This window comes from Budorcas taxicolor, chromosome 7, assembly GCF_023091745.1.
Source record: "Budorcas taxicolor isolate Tak-1 chromosome 7, Takin1.1, whole genome shotgun sequence".
Lineage (NCBI taxonomy): Eukaryota > Metazoa > Chordata > Mammalia > Artiodactyla > Bovidae > Budorcas > Budorcas taxicolor.
Window position 1 is genome coordinate 38,720,019 of NC_068916.1, and position 20,395 is coordinate 38,740,413.

General features: G+C 48.6%; 1 protein-coding gene across 2 annotated transcripts; it reads right to left on the reverse strand.

Annotated features, from left to right (window-relative positions):
• Positions 1-356: 356 nt before the first annotated feature.
• On the reverse strand, positions 357-18,881 carry LMAN2 (lectin, mannose binding 2). Of its 2 annotated transcripts, none has more exons than XM_052642951.1 (8): positions 18,521-18,881; positions 18,234-18,355; positions 6,412-6,529; positions 5,701-5,780; positions 5,396-5,557; positions 5,194-5,308; positions 2,491-2,610; positions 357-1,051 (listed from the first exon to the last, which is right to left on the reverse strand). In XM_052642951.1, the coding sequence occupies exons 1-8, from the start codon at positions 18,723-18,725 to the stop codon at positions 891-893; spliced, it is 1,083 nt and encodes a 360-aa protein (XP_052498911.1). In that variant the 5' UTR covers positions 18,726-18,881; the 3' UTR covers positions 357-890. The 2 variants fall into 2 exon arrangements, with proteins under 2 accessions (XP_052498911.1, XP_052498912.1); XM_052642952.1 differs by having other exon boundaries at positions 18,234-18,352; positions 18,521-18,878.
• Between the last annotated feature and the right edge of the window lie 1,514 nt (positions 18,882-20,395).

The following is a 20,395-nucleotide window of genomic DNA, read 5'->3' on the forward strand; positions in this document are numbered from 1 at the left end:
TTCACGTCCTGAACCGCCGTAGACCAGCCATGACACCAGTGGGAACACTGCCACTGACCCACGATCCCTTGGGTGGGAAGTCACACCCTCCGTGTGGGAACCACATCCTCCCCTCAGTGGGTCCTTTCACAGAGGCCCCGGGTGCGTGGAGACACCGCAGGCCTCACCCCATGTTGCCAGTGGTTGTGTCACCGGGCAAGTTTTGCTTGACCTCTAAGAACTGTGATTCCCCAAATGGGAAATGGAGACCCCAGCACCTGCCTCCTGGGGCCATGCCACGCCTGAGGGGATGAGGCTCGAAGCTGGAAAGCACCTGGAAGTCATTCAAAGAAAAGAAAAGCAGACCTCTTAGGGCAGCCACACAACTGAGGTTGGTTATTTCACTTTATTTAGCAAACCATCATACTCTGGGCCCCACCAAATTGCTCCTCCAGCCTCACCCGAGGTTCGGCCTTGGGAAGAAGCTCGGAGCATGAACAGAAGACCCAGGCTCCCCAGTTGGCCTCCTCTTCTGCCACACATACCACACAGCACAGAACAAGATCACTGCTTGTATCCTCAGGCGCCCACCCCAGTGTGGCCTGGGGGGCCTCCAGCGTTCACAGCCACCTGCCAGGCTCTCGGCCCAGCACCAGGCACAGACCCCCTGCTCCTGAGAGGCCGGCACAGGGCCAGGGCCTCTGCCCCCAGCTGTGGGCATGGAAAACCCTTATTCCCCAGCCCTGCAGCCTTATTCCCCATTGGGCAAAAAGCAAAATATATGAAAATACTTTAATTATTTCTTTGAAATGGTTAAGAAATAAGGTCATCTTATTTTCCTTTTACAATCCTAGTTAAAAAAAAAGTTCACATTAGCGCCAGGGCCCTTCCCCAAGCCACGGGCTGGCTGCTCAGTAGAAACGCTTGTTCCGTTCCTGCCGTTTCTGAAACACCACGGCCCCCACCACGGCGCACACGATGATGCCCAGGAGCGCACACAGCAGCAGCAGAAACACCCGCCACCCCGTCAGGGGTCCGCTGCGAAAGTTCCCCGTTGGGTCGTCCACATTGTCTAAGGGAGGAGAGAGGGGGAAATGAGAGGCCGAACAGGCTCCCAGGAGACAGCGTGGTAAGGCCCCCACCCCATCCTCGAGGCAGCAGTTGTGGCCTGCTCGCACAGCTCCAGCACAGGGCAGGGGCATACACAGAGCGACAATCCCACTGGGAACAAGGGTCCCCGGGATCCAGGCTGAGGTGCCTTCTGCTGCAAGAAGCTGGTGAACACTGCACGCCTGGGATCTCCCTGACAGCCTGAGTCTGCCCAGGCAGGCCCAGGACCTGTTTTCCCAAGACCACCCCCAGCCCGGTGCAGTGGTCTGAGGTTCCCAGCTGGAGAGACACGGCCCCGGCCACAGTCTGCCCTCCTGCACATGTGGGTGCATTCCGTGCCTCCTGGGGGCTCCCAGGGCCCTGACCCTCAACCTTCATCCTTTCGCTTTGACCATCTAGCCCAGTGGGCCCACTTGTCTGACAAGGAATTAACCCCTGCCGGGCCAGCCGCATGGGCTGCTGGGTGGGCTGGAGCAGACGTGTCCAAAAGCCTTGGCAGCAGGAAGCCTTCAACGGAAGGTTGCAAATCAGTGGTCTACGGCAGGGTCTGTTTGGCCCCCAAAACATTTAAAAGCAACTTGAATCTTTAAAAAGTGAAATGTCACATAAACTGTTGGGTTCCAGTGGTACTCCATTCTCCCGCTGGGCCCACACGGATGACTTTGGGGCTCCTGAAGTAGAATTCGCAACACACACACACACACACACACACACACACACACACACACACACACACACACACACACACACACACACACACACACACACACACACACACACACACACACACACACACACACACACACACACACACACACACACACACACACACACACACACACACACACACACACACACACACACACACACACACACACACACACACACACACACACACACACACACACACACACACACACACACACACACACACACACACACACACACACACACACACACACACACACAGGCCTCACTCCCCATCCATCCTGAAAACCCTCTCTCTGTGAGGATGGAGTGGTGGCTGACTACTATCCTGCAAAGGGCTCAGACTTGGAGGTTTGCCAAAACTCAAGTTTGTATCCCGCCTTTTTGCCTCTTTTTAGCTGAGGAAGCCTAAGGATCAGCTCCCCTAGCAGTTGCAGGACCTACTGCAGGCTGTTTGCTGAGGCCACACACTGAGGTACCAGCACGCCTGCACCAGCAAATGGCCCCTCTGGCTTCACTGGCTGTGACCCCAGCACTGAGTGCAAGACGATACAGAGGCCAGGGGCTCACACACCTGTTCATGAGCACCAGCTGCTGATTCAAGGGCTGAGTTGGTCCAGGGAAGGGCAGGTGGACCTTGAGCAGCTGCCTAAGCCAGCCCAGGCCCCACCGGGAGGGGCTGTACATGCATACCTTTGGGCGACTTGAGGAAGCTGACGCTGGGCTCGATCTTGGTCCAGTCGATGCTCTCCTCGTCAGGTGTGTGCTCCACCATCAGCTGGAACAGCTTCATGGAGATGATGTCATGGTTGTCTGCAGGCCAAGAGTTAGCTTCTAAGGGGCATGGAGCCGCTTTGGCACACGTGGCTCAACCCTCTCCCGCCCCACACCACACAGAGAAGCCAGGTCCCGAGGAGAGCCCAGCAGCCTCTAGCACGCAGTATTCCAGGGGCTGGAATACTCCAGAACTCAGCAATAAGAAACCTGGGAGGAAGCAGAGCAGAGAGGGAAAGCACAGGTTTTACAGTCAGCATCGCTGGGTCTAATCCTGGCTCTGCTACCCTCTTTGAGGCTCAGTCTCATTTGCAAATGGGGGTGGTAATCTCCATCTTGCGGTTACTGAGGCATGTAAATGAGAAAGTACAGGCAGGGCCAAAGGTTCACTGCCTGGAGGTAGCACATCCTTGAAAACAGAACCGGACAAAGACCCACACACTGCTGCATGGCTGGTTGAGAAGCCTGACCCTCCCGGGGGCAGGCAGCCACAAGACGCTCTGTCACAGCGACCCAAGTGCAGGATGCAGAGAAACAACCTGGCAGCCGGCTGACAGCTCAGCTGTGACAGTCATCGACTGTACCTGGGGAGACTTGAGGAAGGCCCTGGTCCACTAGTATGGGCAGGAGAGAACCTCTGCCTGACGCTGACAGTAACTGACAACCCCATTTGGAGATGGAGAGGCTGAGGCTCAGAACTGAGACGAGGGTCCCAGTCAGCCTGCCACCAGCTCTCAGCTTAGCTAACTGACTGGAAGCTGAAAGCGTAAAGAGCAAGGACCCTGCGGCCAGGCCAGGCAGAGGCCAGCATACCGGACAGCTGGTATGAGTGGCCCTGTAAGCCCAGGGCCAAGCAGGGGCCCTGGAGCCAGACAGCAGGGGCCATCTGAGTTCTGTCACTTCCTGGGTGCCCGAACTTGACATCCACCTCCCTCAACTCGAGTCCTAATGGTCTCAGATGTACTAAAGGGGAAAGAGACAGTTACCTAACTAAGAACACAGCAACGAGACACCTGCGGGAGGCTGGCATGCACACCCTTCTGCCTAAGGGCCACACACTACCGCAGGCATGACCCCTCCATCGCCCTTCCCAGGGCCACTCCAAACAGACTTAGAGAACACCCTGTCACAGGCCTGGCTCTGTTTCCAGAGCCTTCTCATGATGCCTGCTGAAACAGTCAGATGGAATTCCAGGTGACCCAGGGCAGAGTTATACCAGGTCCACAAATGAAACAAGGCAGGCCATGAGCTGTAATCACTGAGGCTGGGTAACAGCAATAAGGGGCTTATCACACCATCTTCCCTCTTGTGGGTATACAATTGGAATTTCCATATTAGAAACCTCAAAGCAATAGACACTCCGGGAACCAAATGGACCCAGACGCTTCCACGGTGACGGGGATGCTCCTGGACAGTGGCTGGCTCACAGGCCCTGGAAACATCTATCCTGACAGCAAACAAGCCTCTGTCTGGTCTGCCACACTGCTTCTCAGCTCTGGTCAACAAGAGCTCGCCCCAGGTATGGTGCCTCCCGAGGGCCCCGAGAAGGGACTAAGGACCAGCGCCAGGGGCCACCAACAAGTGGCACCCAGGCCTGGTGGTCCCAAGAGGCCTGCATGGGCAGGGAGCACCCCAAAGCGTACAGCACTCACCACGGGCCCAACAAGACAGAGCCCTGACTCCATGGAACTCACAATTCAGGGAGGGAGACAGGACAATGAAATAAATGACACAGTGGATACCAGGATGGTTCAATGCTGTGAAGACAAATAAAGCTAGAGAAGGCGACAGGAAGTGTGCAGGGGACTGGGGTGTGTGTGTGTGTGTGTGTGACTTTAAATGAGGGAATCAAGGATGGCCTCACTGGGAAGAGATAACTGAGCAAGACCTGGAGAGACGCAGGCACAAAGGCCCAAGGCAGGAGGGCAGGGGTGGGTCTGAGGAGTGGCTGGGGCAGTGTCACCAGAGAGCAGAAGAGGATGAGGCAGAGGGACTGCGGCAGCAGGCAACAGGACCGCTGGTGGGAGGACAGCGGCCTCAGCCCTGAGTGAGGTGGAAGGAGCAGCTCGGCTGTGGTGCTGGGAGGAGGGCACCCTAGGGAGGCTCCTGCAATTGTCCAAGCAAGAGAGCACGGTGGCCCAGACCTGCCTGCAGTAAAGGAAGGGAGAAGAGTGGTCTGCTGCAGGGTGAAAAGAAGACACAGCCAGCAGGACATGCCAACAAAGGGGAGGTGGCCTGTGAGAGAAAAAGCAGAGGCCGGAACACCACCAAGGCGTTCTGACCCACGTAACCACCAGGACAGAGGTTCGTTTGTCTCTGGCTGTGGGCGCGTGAAGGCTGAGAGGCCTGCTGGGCACGTTGCTGGTGACTCAGGTCTGGAGAGGGAAACGTGGGGGTCCATTGCTGGGTTCACCAGATTCAAACCCCCACAGCTCACAGATGACAGAGAGGGAAGATGCTGAAGGACTGCGCACACACATGGGAAGAGGGGGAAGAAAACTAGGCACGTGTGGAACCAAATGGAGGCAGGTCGAGGAGGAAGGGGCTCTGCCGTGTCACAAGCTCCCGACAGCAGGGAAGGCCACACTGAGACTGGATGCCTCGCGCTGCCCGCACACTCACCGGACAGGTCGCCGGTACCGGCAGAGGCTCCAAAATAGTAGCCGGTGGGCAGGCGCACTCCCGTGATGTCAATGCAGTTCTTCCACTCATTCTTGTCCTCCAGGTCAGTCATCACCTGCGGCAGCCAGCAGGTCAAGGGCGGCCCAGGGCTGGCCTGCCCGCCTCCCCAAGCCCCGCAGAGCTGCCCCTCCTGCCTGCTCACCGTCAGGCGACCCCGGGAGTAGCGCACTGCCAGGAAGGTGTCGTGATCGCGGTTGCGGAAGTCAGCCGTGCAGCCCGCCAGCTCAGTCCAGCGGCCATCCTTGCTGTGGTCGTAGGACAGGGAGCCATTGTTCACCATCACGGAGATGTACGGGAACACGCGCTGAGACAAGACACCGGTCACTCCAAGGGCAGCCCAGCCAGTGCGAGGCCGCAGGGCACCCACCACCCTGACCCCTGGAGGCTGCTCTCACGCAGAGCCCAGGGAGAAGTCCTGTCCTGCTCTGCAGGAGAGCAAGGGCCTACCTCTGTGGTCTCATCGTTGGGGTACGTGTCCAGAAAGATGGCTAAGCCATGGAAGTTGTCTTTGCTTCCAAACACAGGCCCTAGAATTAGAAGGAGATGCTCCTGTGATGGGAGAAATTGGGAGTTGCCCAAGGGGTACCTGAAGGACAGAGTAATGCCAGCATGGATGAGGTCAAAAGACGTTAGCCCACGGTCATGCTTCCAGGAAAGAGAAGGGATCTCTAAGTGGGGTGGGGGTTTGGAAGGGTAGTCTCAGGCACATGGCAGAGAGGACTCAAGTTTGAAGCCTAAACTGTGAAAGAAAAGCACCTGTCTATGTGCTCTGAGGTGTCGGGGGCAAGGGGATACCTAATCTGTAAAAACCAGATGGTCATGCGTTAAGGACCATCCCTGAACACAGGGGTCACCAACTTTCTGTCCAAGGCCAGAGAGCAAAGATTTTAGGCTTTGTGGGCCGCAGATGGTCTCTGTCACAGTCTTCCTTGTTTTTTCCTTCTTAAGATGATAGGATGGTGAAAACCACTTAGCTGGTGAAGACCAGGCCACACTGGGCACAGAGTTGACCATGGGGTCATCTCCTATAGGGATGCTCCCTCCAGCTACTCCCCAGACCCCCTGTTTCCTCAAAGAGGAGTAGCAGTGCCCTAAGAGGGAGTGCAGAGTGGAGGATTCCTGGCCACAGACAGCCCACCTGTGCCAGCACCATCCTACCTGGCACCAGGCGGTCCCGGGTGTACCACAAGGCAATGCCATCTCCATGGAGATTTTTCTTTCCTGCGCCATGAACTTTGAAGTGTACATGCATCTCCCAGTCCTTGAGGAAGCAAGGCTAGAGGGAGAGCAGAGAGGGCTGTCAGAGCTCCCCAGGCTTGCCTGCTCCCTGGAAGTGACCTAGAGCGAGTCGGGGCTCTCAGAACAGGGCCAGGCAGCAGGGGCCCAAGTGTCAGATGAACAGATCCCCGAGCGTCTCAGTAGGGAGGGAGGGGGGGCCACAGACTGTCCCAAGGCTGCTGAGGCCCAGACTCCACCCACCTGGGCCCCAGTCTTCTCCTGGGCTGGTTCTCACACCTTGACTCACTTTCCTTGATACCAGCCAAACCTGTTAGCCCTGTTTCTTCTCCATCCCCGCTGTTCCTGTCCCCTGGGATCTTGTGGAAGGACTACTATCCCTATTTGAGTCATATATTTTATAAAAAGAAAACACATTCAGAGATGAAATAACTTGTGCACAGTAGGTAAGTGGATGTCCTGACTCACGCCCAGGACTGTCTGACTCGGAAATTTCTCTTGCCTACAGCTGCCATGACCTTCAGGCCTGTAACACAAGCGGCACCAGCTCCTTTCTGGCTTTCCATCCCCACTGTGTTCCCTTCAAACCAACCCCTCAAACTGATGGACCCACACCCAGGTCTGGCAGACTCGAAGCCCTAGGCTCCCAGCCAGCACACCACCTGCCTCTTGCAGTCTCAGCCCAGCCTGAGGGTGGTGATGGTGATATCAGGCCTGGGGGCTGGAAGGGCAGCTCTGGGGCCTCTGGGCTACTGTGACGTGAGGGAAGAAGTCCCAGCAGTCAGGAAGGCACAAGGCTGGGCCCACAGCAAGGACACCAGCCTGGCCTTGCCTACCAGGAAGCTGCTCATGAAAACTATGGTATTGACACTCTAACAAGAATCTGCGCAGGGAAAGTCTGTAGATGGGTGTGTGAGCAAGTAATCAAACAAAGGCCTAGCTGAAAGGCAAACTAAAACAAGGTATTGCTGACTTATTAGATTGGCAAGGCTTAAAGAGATCATGAGTAGCAATGCAGACAAGAATGAAGAGAAACGTGGCCTACATCCAGAGGACAGTGGATGCTCCCATCTTCTTGGGGGCAATTTGGCTGTTGCAGCTTTTTAAGAAAAGGAGGGAGATCCACAAGCTCTCACGGGTCACGATCGAGATGTCAAAGATACTAACAGGAAAGATAAGCTGAAAACAGTATCAATGCTATGTGCTCATTTTAAAAATATATATATATATTAGTCTATGTGCAGAGAAAGGAAATGAAGGAAATATGACCAACATTAATGAAAGCTAACTCTGGGAGGGGAATGTTTACTTTCCACATTTTCAAGCTTCTACGCTGAACATATTACTTCTGTAATCATAAAAAACTCAACTAAAAAATAAAAAACCCAATGTCCCACCGTGGCTTGTGCATCACTGATTCACCAGGCACTGTTCTGGGCCTGGGCACCAGAAGCTCAGGTGAGAAGACTCGGCCCTTGAGAATACAGGGTTAGCAGGCACCTGCACGATGGTCTGACATAGTGTGAAGTCAGCCCTCCCAGTTTCTCACAGTTCACTGGCTCTGGGAGACCCTGCAGATTCTGGATGGGGGCAACTGTGAGGTGATAAAAAGCAGGTCTCCATGACAGATGTGCAAGGAATCTGAGTCCAAGACCTGCTGAGGGGTGGAAGGACTGGTGAATCAGACTTGCTTTGCATTGAGGTGACAAAAATCACAACTGAAAAGAACAAATGAGAAAGGGCTCCCAGGGACTGCAGCTCAGCTATGAGTTCCCACAATCCCTGAAATTAGACTAAACAGACTCACTCAGGCCTCATACTTTAAACAAAATATTGTACAAACACAATATCTGGGACACAACCAAAAATACCAGGCACATGAAGAGACAAGACAGGAACAAAACACAGAGAAAGGCAAGGAGGGCGAGAGAACCACCACCACCATCACCATCCCAGGGACCCTTAAAAGTAACCAGAGGAAAAAAAGGGTAACTTCAAAGGAGCTATAATCAGCCTGATACTAGAATTTTCAACAGAAACACTAGGAGTAAGAAGACAACAGACTGATATATTTGGAGTTGAAGGAAAATAACAATCAACACAGGATTCTATACTTAGCACATGAATCCTTCAAGAAAGAAGGTGCTCTTTGGCCTCGGACCTAATTTTCGGCAACAGAGCTAAACACACTAAGAAGATCCAGTAAATATGGGATCTGCTATTCCCCTCAGGAAAATGGTGAAGAGAATGGAAATCGGCCAGCACAACAAGCACGCTTGCTCCTGTGACAAAACCAAGAGGCAAGCTGTGGGGATCTGCCGCTGTGGTTCTTCCATGAGAACAGTAGCTGGTGGTGCCTGAACCAACGCCACCACTTCTGCCATCACAGGAAGGTCAGGCCGCAGAAGACTGAAGGGCCGGCAGAAGCACCACCACTGCCAGCCTACAATGAACAGATTAACTTACGTAATCTGCTTAAAAAAAAAAAAAAAAAAGAAGGTGAAATTAAGACATTTTCGGACAGAAACCTTTCACTCTTCAGGGAGAAATGTGATCCAGACCCGGACATGAAGTCAGAGATTCAAGAAGGAATGAAGACCGAAGACTAAACCAAGGATGAGACTAGAAACACTAATAGACACTTGGCTGCATAAAACAACAATGTTCTGTGTGTCCCAAAAGCCTATCACCTTCCTGGAAGGAGTCAAAAGTACATCTTATCAGCACTCTTTGGTAAAACGTGATCTGTGTTTTAAACTTCAGAGTAATCACCAAAATCTTGGGAAATAAGCACAGAACTTTCAAGCTAACAGAAGAATAAAAGTGGAATAAAAATTAACCAACTCAAAAGAAGCCAAGACCAGAGAGAAAAGTGAACAGAGGACAGCCAGTACAAACAGAAAGTAAATAGTAAGATGGTAGATTAAATCCAAATGTGTCCATGACTTTAGATAGACTAAATGCTGGTAAGAGTACCCAGGATCTCCCTGTATTCCTTTCTTTCTTTTTTTAAAATGAAATATAGTTGACATACAATATCAGTTTCAGGTGTACCACATAGGGATTTGACAGTTATACACATTACAAATTGATCACCACAAGTCTAGTAATATCTGTCACCATAGAAAGTTACTGTAATACTATTATTATAGACTATTATTGACCATATTTCCTATGCTATACATTACATCCCCATGACTTATTTAATTTTACAACTGGAAGTCTGTACTTCTTAATCTCTTTTTTCTTACAACTACATGTGAATCTACAATTATCTAAAAAAAAAAAGTTTAATTTTAAAAATAAGTAATAGATCAAAGACTTAAACTAAAGAGCTAAGAGTATAAAACTCTTAGACGAAAACAGGGGAAACACTAGATTTAGCAATAATTTCCTGAGTATGCCACCACAGCACAGACAACAAAACAACTAGATAAACTGGACTTCATCGAAATTAAAACCTTTTACACGTCAAAGAACATGAAGAGAATGAAAAGACAACGCACAGAATGAGAGAAAATATTTCCAAATCTTATACTGATAATGTCCAGGATACATAAGGAACTCCTAAAACTCAACAACAAAAAACAACCCAACACTGGACAAAGGATTTAGATAGACATGTTTTTCATAGAAGAAGATAATTTGTATATAAAAAGCATATGAAAAGATGCTCAACATCATTAATCACTAGAGAAATGGAAATCAAAACCACATACCACTTCACACTCATTTGGATAACTATTATTAAAAAATGGAAAATAGTATAAAAATGTGGAGAAACTGGAACCCTGGTGCATTGCTGGTGGGACTGTAAAATGGTGTGGCTGCTGTGGAAATCAGTTTGGTGGTCCTCAAAAAGTTTAACAAAGAGTTACCATATAACCTAGCAAATCCACTTCCTAGATGTTTACCAAAACAAGTGAAGCCAGGGACTTCAGTAGCCACCTATGTCCACCCATGTACACAGCAGCACAACAGCCAACAGGTGGAAACTACCCAGTGTACACCACCAGATGAACGGATAAACAAAATGTGGTGCACACACAGACACACGGGAACATTATTTAGCCATTAACGAAATACTAATACACGCTACAGCATGGATGAGCTTTGCCTGTTATGCTAAGTGAAATAAGTCAGATACAGACAAATATTCTATGATTCCATTTATGTGAGGTACCTAGAAGAGTCAAATTCAAAAACAGAAAGTAGAATAGTGGCTACCAGGGGCTGTACAGAGGCAGAAAACAGGGAGTTAGTGTTCAAGGAGTACAGTTTCAGCTTCCGATGATTAGAAAGTTCTGGAGATGGTTGGTGATGGTTGCACAACAAAATGAATGTACTTAATGCCACTAAACTGTACACTTAAAAATGGTTAAAATGGTCAATTTTATGTCATGTATATTTTACCACAATAAAAAAATTTTGAAAAAAAATTTTTTTCATGCAGATACATATTTATAGTAATTGAAACTAATTTTTTGTTGGTAGACATTACACTTCTAAAAATTTTACTGCAGACTGATTTACAATATTGTGTTAATTTCTGCTACACAGGAAAGCGACTCAGTTATACATACAGTCTTTTGCATATTTCCGTATTTTCCATTACAGATTATCACCGGATACTGAATATAGCTCCCTGTGCTATGCAGTAGGATTTTGTTGTTTATTCATCCTATATTAATAGTTTGTGTCTGCTACTCCCAAACTTCCAATCCTTCCCTCCCCAACCCCCTGACAACTTGGCAACCACAAGTCTGTTCTCCACATCTGTGAGTCTGTTTTGTATATATGTTCATATATTTTAGATTCCACATAAGTGATCATAAGATACTTGTCTTTCTCTAACTTCACTTAGCATGGTAACCTCTAGGTCCATCCGTGCATGCATGCTAAGTCACTTCAGTCGTGTCTGACTCTGCAACCCTATGGAGTCTCCGTCCATGGGATTCTGCAGACAAGAGTACCGGAGTAGGTTGCCATGAGCTCCTCCAGGGGATCTTCCCGACCCAGGGATCAAACCCGCATCTCTTGTTTACCTGCACCAGCAGGGAGGTTCTTTACCACTAGTGCCCCCAAGGTCCATCCATGTTGCTGCAAGTGGCATTATTCTTTTTTGTGGTTGAGCACTATTCCGTTTGTGTGCATATGTGTTTACACACACACACACACATCTTGATCCATTCATCTGTTGACAGACATTTAGGTTGTTTCCATGTCTTGGCTATTGTAAATAGTGCTTTAACGAACATAGGGATGCACGTATCTTTTCAAATTAAGAGTTCTGTCTAAGTATATGTCCAAGAGTGGGATTGCTGGATCATATGACAACTCTATTTTTAGTTTTCTGAGGGCTCTCCATACTGGCTATACCAATTAACATTCCCATCAACAGTGTAAAAGGGCTCCCTTTTTTCCACACCCTTTCCAGCACTTATAGTTGGTAGATTTTTTAATGATGGCCATTCTGACAAGTGTGAGGTAGAACCTCACTCAAGTTTTGATTTGCATTTCTCTAATAACTGGCTTCCCAGGTGGCTCAGTGGTAAAGAATTTACCTGCCAACGCAAGAGATGTGGATCTGGACTGGAAAGATCCCCTGGAGAAAGAAATGGCAACCCACTCCAGTATTTTTGCCTGGAAAATCCCACAGACAGAGGAGCCTGGGGGCTACAGTTCATGGGATCACAAAGAATCTGACTTGACTTAGCAACTGAGTATACACACAGGCATTGGCAATCTGTACATCTTCTTTGGAGAAATGTCTGTTTAGGTCTTCTGCCCATTTTTAAATTTTTTTAAAAATTATTATTGAATTGTATGAGCTGTTTGTATATTTTTGAAATTAAACCCTTGTTGGTCTCATCATTTGCAAATATTTTCTCTCAATCCGGGCCTCCCTGGTAGCTCAGTTGGTAAAGAATCCGCCTGCAATGCAGGAGACTCCAGTTCGATTCCTGGGTCAGGAAGATCTGCTGGAGAAGGAACAGGCTATCCATTTCAGTATTCCCGGGCTTCCCTGGTGGCTCAGATGGTAAAGAATCCGCCCACAATGCGGGAGACCTGGGTTCAATCCCTGGGTTGGGAAGATCCCCTAGAGAAGGGGAAGGCTACCCACTCCAGTATTCTGGCCTGGAGAATTCCATGGATTACAGACCCAGGGGTTGCAAAGAGTTGGACATGAGTGAGCCACTTCGACTGAGTGACTTCACTTCACTTTTCACTTTCATGCATTGGAGAAGGAAATGGCAACCCACTCCAGTGTTCTTGCCTGGAGAATCCCAGGGACGGGGGAGCCTGGTGGGCTGCTGTCTATGGGGTCGCACAGAGTTGGACATGACTGAAGCGACTTAGCAGCAGCAGCAGAGCCACTTTCACTTTCTTCCAATCCATAGGTGTCTTTTCATTTTGTTTATGGCTTCCTTTGCAAAAGTTTCTAAGTTGGATTAGGACCCATTTGTTTATTTTTGCTTTTTATTTCTACTGCCTTAGGAGACTGACGTAAGGAAACACTGGTACGATTTATGTTAGAGAATGTTTTATCGATGTTCTCTTCTAGGAGTTTTATGGTGTCATGTCTTATATTTAAGTCTTTAAACCATCTCGAATTTATTTTTGTGTGTGGTGTGAGCATGTGTTCTAACTTCACTGATGACATGAGGCTGTCCAACTTTTCCAACACCACTTGCTAAAGACACTGTCTTTTTCCCAGTGTACACTCTTGCCTCCTGTGTGGTGACCATTTACACTTTTAAAACCTGTCTCAATGCCATTAAGTATTGTGCAGAAGAGAATGGTTGGAAAAATTAAACTGTTTAAAAGACAACAGAAGGTTAAATGGGGGACTCCCCTGGTAGTCCAGTGGCTAAGGCCCCAGGCTCCCAATGCAGGGGCCTGGGTTCAATCCCTGGTCAGGCCAACTAGACAGCACCTGCCTCAGCTAAGATTCACATGCCACAATTAAAGATCCACACGCTGCAACTGAAGACCGAAGATCCCTCATGCTGCAGCTGAGTCTAGGCGAAGACCAATAAACAAAACTTCTTTTTAAGAAAGGTTAAGTGGCAAATTATTATGTTACTGTATTTTATCACAATTAAAATAAATGGATAACCACCCAAAAGCCTGGCTATATGCCGTTTACAAGAGACAACTCTAAAAGAGGTTGGGAAAAGAAAAGGACAAAAAAAGACAGTACACGCAAATGCTAAGCAAAAGCAAGCTTGTGCAGCTGTGCCAATGGCGAAGTTTAGAAGAGGACTCTTCTCCATGACAAAGGACTCCATCTACCAGGAAAATGCTGGTCTCAAAATATATGAAGTAGAAACGGACAGACAATAAAGATGAAGGCAAATACACACACAGACATTTTAATACACCTCTTCTAATACCTGATAAAACAAGCAAAATGTCAGGAGATATAGAAATTTGAGCCCAATCAGCAAACAGACCTAAAGATCTGAATGGCACACTTCCCTCAACCAGCAGAGGATCCACATCTTTCGCAAGCACACATGAATGTGTCCCCCAAATCCTGGTCACTTGAAGGACCATCTGCAAGTCTCAACAGATGTCCAAGGATTGAAATCACAGAATCCGTTTCTTGACCATGAAGAGATTAAACCAGATATCAATAATAACAACTTAAAAAAAATAAAGATAACTAGAAAAGCACTTATATATTTGAAAAAAAATTTTTAATGTAACTTACATACACAAAATTCAGCCCAGAAGCCAATATTTCAAATGGTCTCTTTGGTGCCCAGGAGTTTCCAGTGCCTGGGAACAAAGCACCCCAAGCTAGTAGGAGGTGTGCCTCCGAGAAGGGCAACTGTGCACCAGAGGATGGGAGAGGAAAACCTTCCCACCTGTCCCCAGCATGCCTGCAGGAAGATCAGTTTTAGGAAAGAGTACACACACACACAGAATTTGAGGACCTAGAAACTGACACCTCCAAGGCTATTCAAGCCTTGGAAAGTCTCCCCACACTACAGGTAAGACTGCAGATCATCAGAGAGAATACTATGATAAAGACAGTACAAAGGATTTTAAGCAGATGAGGTATGGGCTGGAACTAATGTAAAGCTTCTTTGGGGGGCAGAACATGACATGGTCACAGCCCTCCATCCCAGCTGAGCCATGTGGGGAGCTGAGAAATCTTAATGCCCTGGCCCTCCCCGGGCCAACTAAATCAGAATCAATCACTTGGGTGGGCCCCATTGGGACACCATGCTTCCACCACAGGGAGTCCAGGTTGGGCAACTAAGATTCCACATGCCTCGCAGTGCAGCCAAAAAAAAAAAAGTTATCCAAAAACAAATGAGACCTAATGGAACTTAAATGCTTTTGCACAGCAAAGGAAACCATGAACAAAAAGACAGTCCACAGAATGGGAGAAAACATTTGCAAATGAAGCAACCCACAAAGGATTAATCTCCAAAATATACAAACAGCTCATTCAGTTCAGTATCAAAAAAACCACCCAATCAAAAAAAAAAGTGCAGAAGATCTAAATAAACATTTCTCCAAAGACAACAGACAGATGGCCAAAAAGCACGTGAAAAGATGCTCAGCATCGCTCATTATCAGAGACATACAAATCAGAACTACAATGAGGGCCCTGTGGGCAGCATAGCCTCTGGGCAGTAGAGAGGGCTTGGGGCTGAGTCCTTGCTAATGCCAGTGTGGAGATGGCACCATGGGCAAGGGGTAGAGGGGCAAGTTGGCCATCGCCACTGCTATCACCACCAAGGGTAGTGAAAGAGCCACTTCGGGGCAGGGGTCAGGTTGGGGAGGGAGGGGTAGGTATCATTTTTCTAGCTTTTCTGGGTGCAGTGGCGGTGATATTCCAGGTCCCCAGAGCGATGCTGGCTGCTGCCCACCTGGGGAGAGGAACGCCAGCTCCTGAGCAGGCTCCCTTGGGGGAGGAGGGACGACAACAGACCTGCCAGAAAACTGCCTCCACTGGCCCAGGTGTGGAACCTGAGAGCATAGCCACACTAGTCTAGCTTCTGGGAAGGAGCAGATAACTCTGCATGCTGAAGAAAACTGGAAACCTATCATGATTTTTGCCCTGTAATTCCTTGATGGCCTCAGATGACTTCAAACTTTTATCTTTTGGCAAAGAACAGTACTCTTAATGGATGTAGGTATGGGAGAAAGCAAAAGGGGTTCTGGTTTCTCAGGAAAGAAGGAACCTCCTTCTGTTTAAGTGCTACCTCTTTCGTGAAGCCACATCCACCCCAGCCTGAAGACAGTAAATCAACTCCTGATCTTCTTCAGCACGTTATACCACTGCGCTGACTCTTATCATATGCTCTTTTGGAGGATATAATAAAAAGCTACCTAAGGATTAAAAAAACAACTACAATGAGGCATCATCACCTCACAGCAGTTAGAATGGACATCACCAAAAAATCTAAAAATAATGAATGCTGCAGAGGGTGCGGAGAAAGGGGAACCCTCCCATGCTGCTGGTGGGAATGTAAATTGGTATAGCCACTATGGAGAACAGCATGGAGGTTCCTTAAAAAACTAAAAATAGAACTACAATATGATCCAGTAATCCCACTCCTGGAAATATCTGGAGAAAATCATAGTTCAAAAAGACACATACACCCCAGTGTTCATCACAGTGGTATTTACAATAGCCAAGACATGGAAGCATCCTAAATGTCCATCAACAGGGAAACGGATAAAGAAAATGTTGCACGTATATACAGTGAAATATTACTCAACCGTAAAAAGAATGAAAGAATGCCATTTGCAGCAACATAAATGAACCCAGAGATCATACTAAGTGAAGCAAGCCAGACATCAAAAGTCAAATATCATATGATACCACTTCTATGTGAAATCTAAGGGGAAAAAAAAGATACAAATGAACTTATTTACAAGACAAACAGACTCACGGACCTGGAAAACAAACTTTTGGTTACCAAAGGGGAAACGTAGTGGGGGGAGGGATAAATTGGGAGTTTGGGCTTAATACACACTACTATATATAAAATAGACAATCAACAAGGACCTATAATACGGTACAGGGAACTTTACTTAATATTCTGTAATAACCTATATGGGAAAAGAATCTGAAAACAAAATGGATATATGCAAAAATGAATCACTTTGCTGTATACTTGAAACTAACACAATATTATAAATCAATCATAATATAAAATGAAATTAGGGGCTTCCCTGGGGGTCCAGTGGCTAAGACTACGCTCCCAATGCAGGGGGCTCAGATCAATCGATCCCTGGTCAGGGAAGAAGATCTTGCATACCGCAACTAAAAAAGATCCTCAATGTTGCAAGATCAAAGACCTCTGTACCGAAACGAAGACCTGGCACAGCCAAATAAACATAAAATGAAAATTTTTAAAGTTACATGACAGAATAAAGTGAGAGAATGTGACTCCAGGGGAAACAAGGTAGTTATTGAAGTACTCTCTGAGTGGGTGGCACTCGAATTAAAACTTAACAAATGAGGAGAAACCAAGCAAGCATGAAGAGCCAGGAGACGGTGTCCCAGACAGAAGCTACAAGTGCAAAGGTCCTGAGGCAAAATGGCAGTCAGAGAAGCCGGAAGAATATTAACAGAGAGGACGACTGGAGATGCGAGGCACTAGGGGCCAGACCATGCAGACACAGCACATGTTTATCCCTTCACAGGAGACCCCAGGCTCTAAGGATCAGAGTGAAAGCTAAGCAAAGTATTTCCAGATCCCCCAAGCAGGAAAGAGAGGAGGAGGAGAAGTAACATGCAGACGAGGCAACACAAGGACGGGGTGGGCTCTCAGAATTACATGGGGAAGTCATTCAGAGAGACCAAAGAGCGGGGTGATGGAGAAAACTAGGACACTGGCCAACTGCTTAGGCCATAGAAAGGGTTGGGATCAGGCAGGTTGAGGGGAGGAGTAGGTTCTGCCCCCAATTATTCCCCTTTCACCCCTTCCTGACCATCCTTGGTGTGGCATCTGTGCAGCAGCAGACCTCGGCCACTGCGTATGTATGACACGCCTGCGACACCTGAAGGTTCATAACCTCTGCAGCAAAGGTCGCAGAAACTAAAACTGCCCATGAGTCCACTGATGACCAGACCAATCCAGCACTGAGGAAGGGGACTGGCGTCTGCAAGGATTTTTAAGGGGTTCTTCCACCGTCCAGGCTGGGGTCAAATGTAGCAAGTGAACTGCTGGACTTGGAGATGAGACAGAATTTAAATGTTGTTTATAGCCATTCACTGTCTGTGTTTGCTCTGCTTATGAAGAGTCACGAAAGCCATCTATATCAGTCTGAGAACTAAGTGCAATAAGGCACGTTAAAGTCAGTGCCTAACACACACAAAACACCCAATAACGACCCCACTCCTTCCATTTATCCCACTAATGAGAGGGTTCAGCTGAAGCAGACAACAGCTCCACTACTTGCTGGCTATGTGACTTTGAGAAAGGCACTTTCAACTCTGAGTCTTAGCTTCTTCAGCCAGGGAAACGGAGAAAACATCGGTTACTTCACATGGCTTTTGAAGGAATGAAGAGACAGGCTAACAAAGTGTCGAGAACAGCTCCTGACATACGGTAACTTCAACAGCCATCACCTGTTACTACTGGTAAGTAGTAAGGCAAGTGACCAAAGGGGCCGGGGAACAGGGGGGAGCCTTCAAATCAAGTTCAGGCCTGCTGAAGACCAACTGTAGTGGCTTACTTCATGGTCTGCCTCCCCTCTTAGGAACCACTCACCAAGTGGTTCCAGATAGAGCCCTCTTTGCTGCGCTCGTCAGGGGTCAGACGCACATACTGGCTCGTGAGCATTGTGCTTCCTTGGAAGTCCCAGAGGAGCGTGGAGCTGGAACCGATCCCTGCTGACAGAGACAAGGACAGACAGGTGCTTAAGAGGCCGGGCCAGGACTAGCTTTGCCGGAGGCAGGGAACCCAAAGGGCTGCCCTGACCAGAAGAAAGAGCATCCCTTCCCCAACTCCATCCAGCCTCAACCTTACCCTAAACTCATTCCCGCCACAGGCCTCACCGTGGTAGGGCTTGATAAGCGAATGCTCCCGCTTGAGATGTTCACTGTTGCCGTCAGTTATATCCGCAGCCACCGGCCCCAGCAACAAGAGGAAAAGCAGAAGTATAGTGGGGCCTGGGCCGGGGCCGCGAAGCCCAGACCTCCCTGGGCACCGCCGGCCCCAGCCCCAACGCCAAATCCACCCTGCTGCCGCCGCCGCCGCCATTCTCTGTCCCTCTCGGCCACTTCCGTCCTAGGACTTCCGCCTTCCGGGTGTTGCATCTAATAGCCTCCGGCCCGAAACCCGCCAACCCCAGTGTCACCTGGGAACTGCCAGCAAAAGCAAAGCCTCGCTGCCGAGTGGACGACTGCTTTGTTTGCTAAGCAGCCCCCTATCCTGGTCGAGTGCCTTGGCGGCTGCGAGACACCTGTCAACCAGCCTCAGCAGTGGGTTCTTAGGGGCGACAAGGGCAGCAGCCAATCATGGAACAGCACGTTCGGCTTGCGGGCCAACGGGGAGCAGAAGGATGATTTGTGTCGGCCGGCTGCGAGGGGATCGTCTGTGAAGCGGGGCATGCTGGAACTTGTAGTTTTTATGGGCCCCTAGAACACTTGGCCTCTGGCCACTGGTCACCTCTGTGGGGTAATCTTTCCCAGTCAGAGGAGGAAGCTGTTCTAAATTGAAGGTGGAGGCCTGAATTCCAACTTCTGCGCCGTCTAGATCTCAGGCGGGGCTTTTTCGTCTGTGGCTCCAAGCCTTTGGAAACAGAATTCTGTTATTTGGTGGCATCCACTATTTCCAGCTCTTCAGGGCCAGTTGGATTTCAGCAGAAGGAGGCGGCCCGAATCCCCGTCCCTGTGATGGCTGGGGCCCATTCATATCCAAATGATTGTGTCGGGTCCCCTCCGTGAAAGGTCCAAGGAAGCCGACTGGATCAAATGTGGGAAACAGGTGGCCCACAGCTAAACAGACCTCTTACTGATGCTATTTCAATAAATGGCTTAACTATAGCTCAGTCGATAAAGAATCTGCCTGCAATGCAGGAGACCCGGGTTCAATCCCTGGGTTGGGAAGATGCCCTGGAGAAGGAAATGGCAACCCACTTCAGTATCCTTGCCTGGAAAATCTCATGGACAGAGGAGCCTGGTGGGCTGCAGTCCATGGGGTCACAAAGAGTCGGGCACGACTGAGCGACTAACACTAAACCAATATTTTAAATCATGAGACAAATGCATATTAAAAATCCAAATTTCCAGCTTCTCAGGAAAAATCGGAAGACCCAACCACACTTGGGTCATGGGGCTGCCCTGCTAAAAATGCCTTAGTTTTCAAAGCTCATCTCCACTCTGGCCACTAGTCTACAGCACCTGCCTGGCCCCCTTGACACTTGAATTAATAACCCTGTTATAGATCACAAGATGGAATAGTTGGTTTCTTGCTCCTTTAAGAAGTTGGCTCCGCTCTCTTTCAAATTGCTGTTCTTTGCTTCAACAACACATCTTCAAAAAACAACAACAACAACAACAACAACAACAACAAAAACTGTTTGCTTGCTCCAGGTCTTAGTTGCAGCACACAGGATCTTCGATCTTTAGTGGTAGCATGTGGGAATTTTTTTTAGTTGCAGCATGTGGCATCCGGTCCCATCACTTCATGGCAAATAGATGGGGAAACAGTAGCTGACTTTATTTTTCTGGGCTCCAAAATCACTGCAGGTGGTGACTGCAGCCATGAAATTAAAAGACGCTTACTCCTTGGAAGGAAAGTTATGACCAACCTAGACAGCATATTGAAAAGCAGAGACTTTACTTTGTCAACAAAGGTCCGTCTAGTCAAGGCTATGGTTTTTCCAGTGGTCATGTATGGATGTGAGAGTTGGACTACAAGAAAAGCTG

Coding starts and splice junctions, on each gene's coding strand:
- LMAN2 (XM_052642951.1), bottom strand. CDS start 18,725: ATGGCGGCGGCGGCGGCAGCAGGGTGGATTTGGCGTTGGGGCTGGGGC. Junction 6,530..18,233: donor GCTCTATCTGGAACCACTTG/GTGAGTGGTTCC, acceptor CTCTCCCTCTAG/CCTTGCTTCCTCAAGGACTG. Junction 5,558..5,700: donor CCAACGATGAGACCACAGAG/GTAGGCCCTTGC, acceptor GTCTTGTCTCAG/CGCGTGTTCCCGTACATCTC.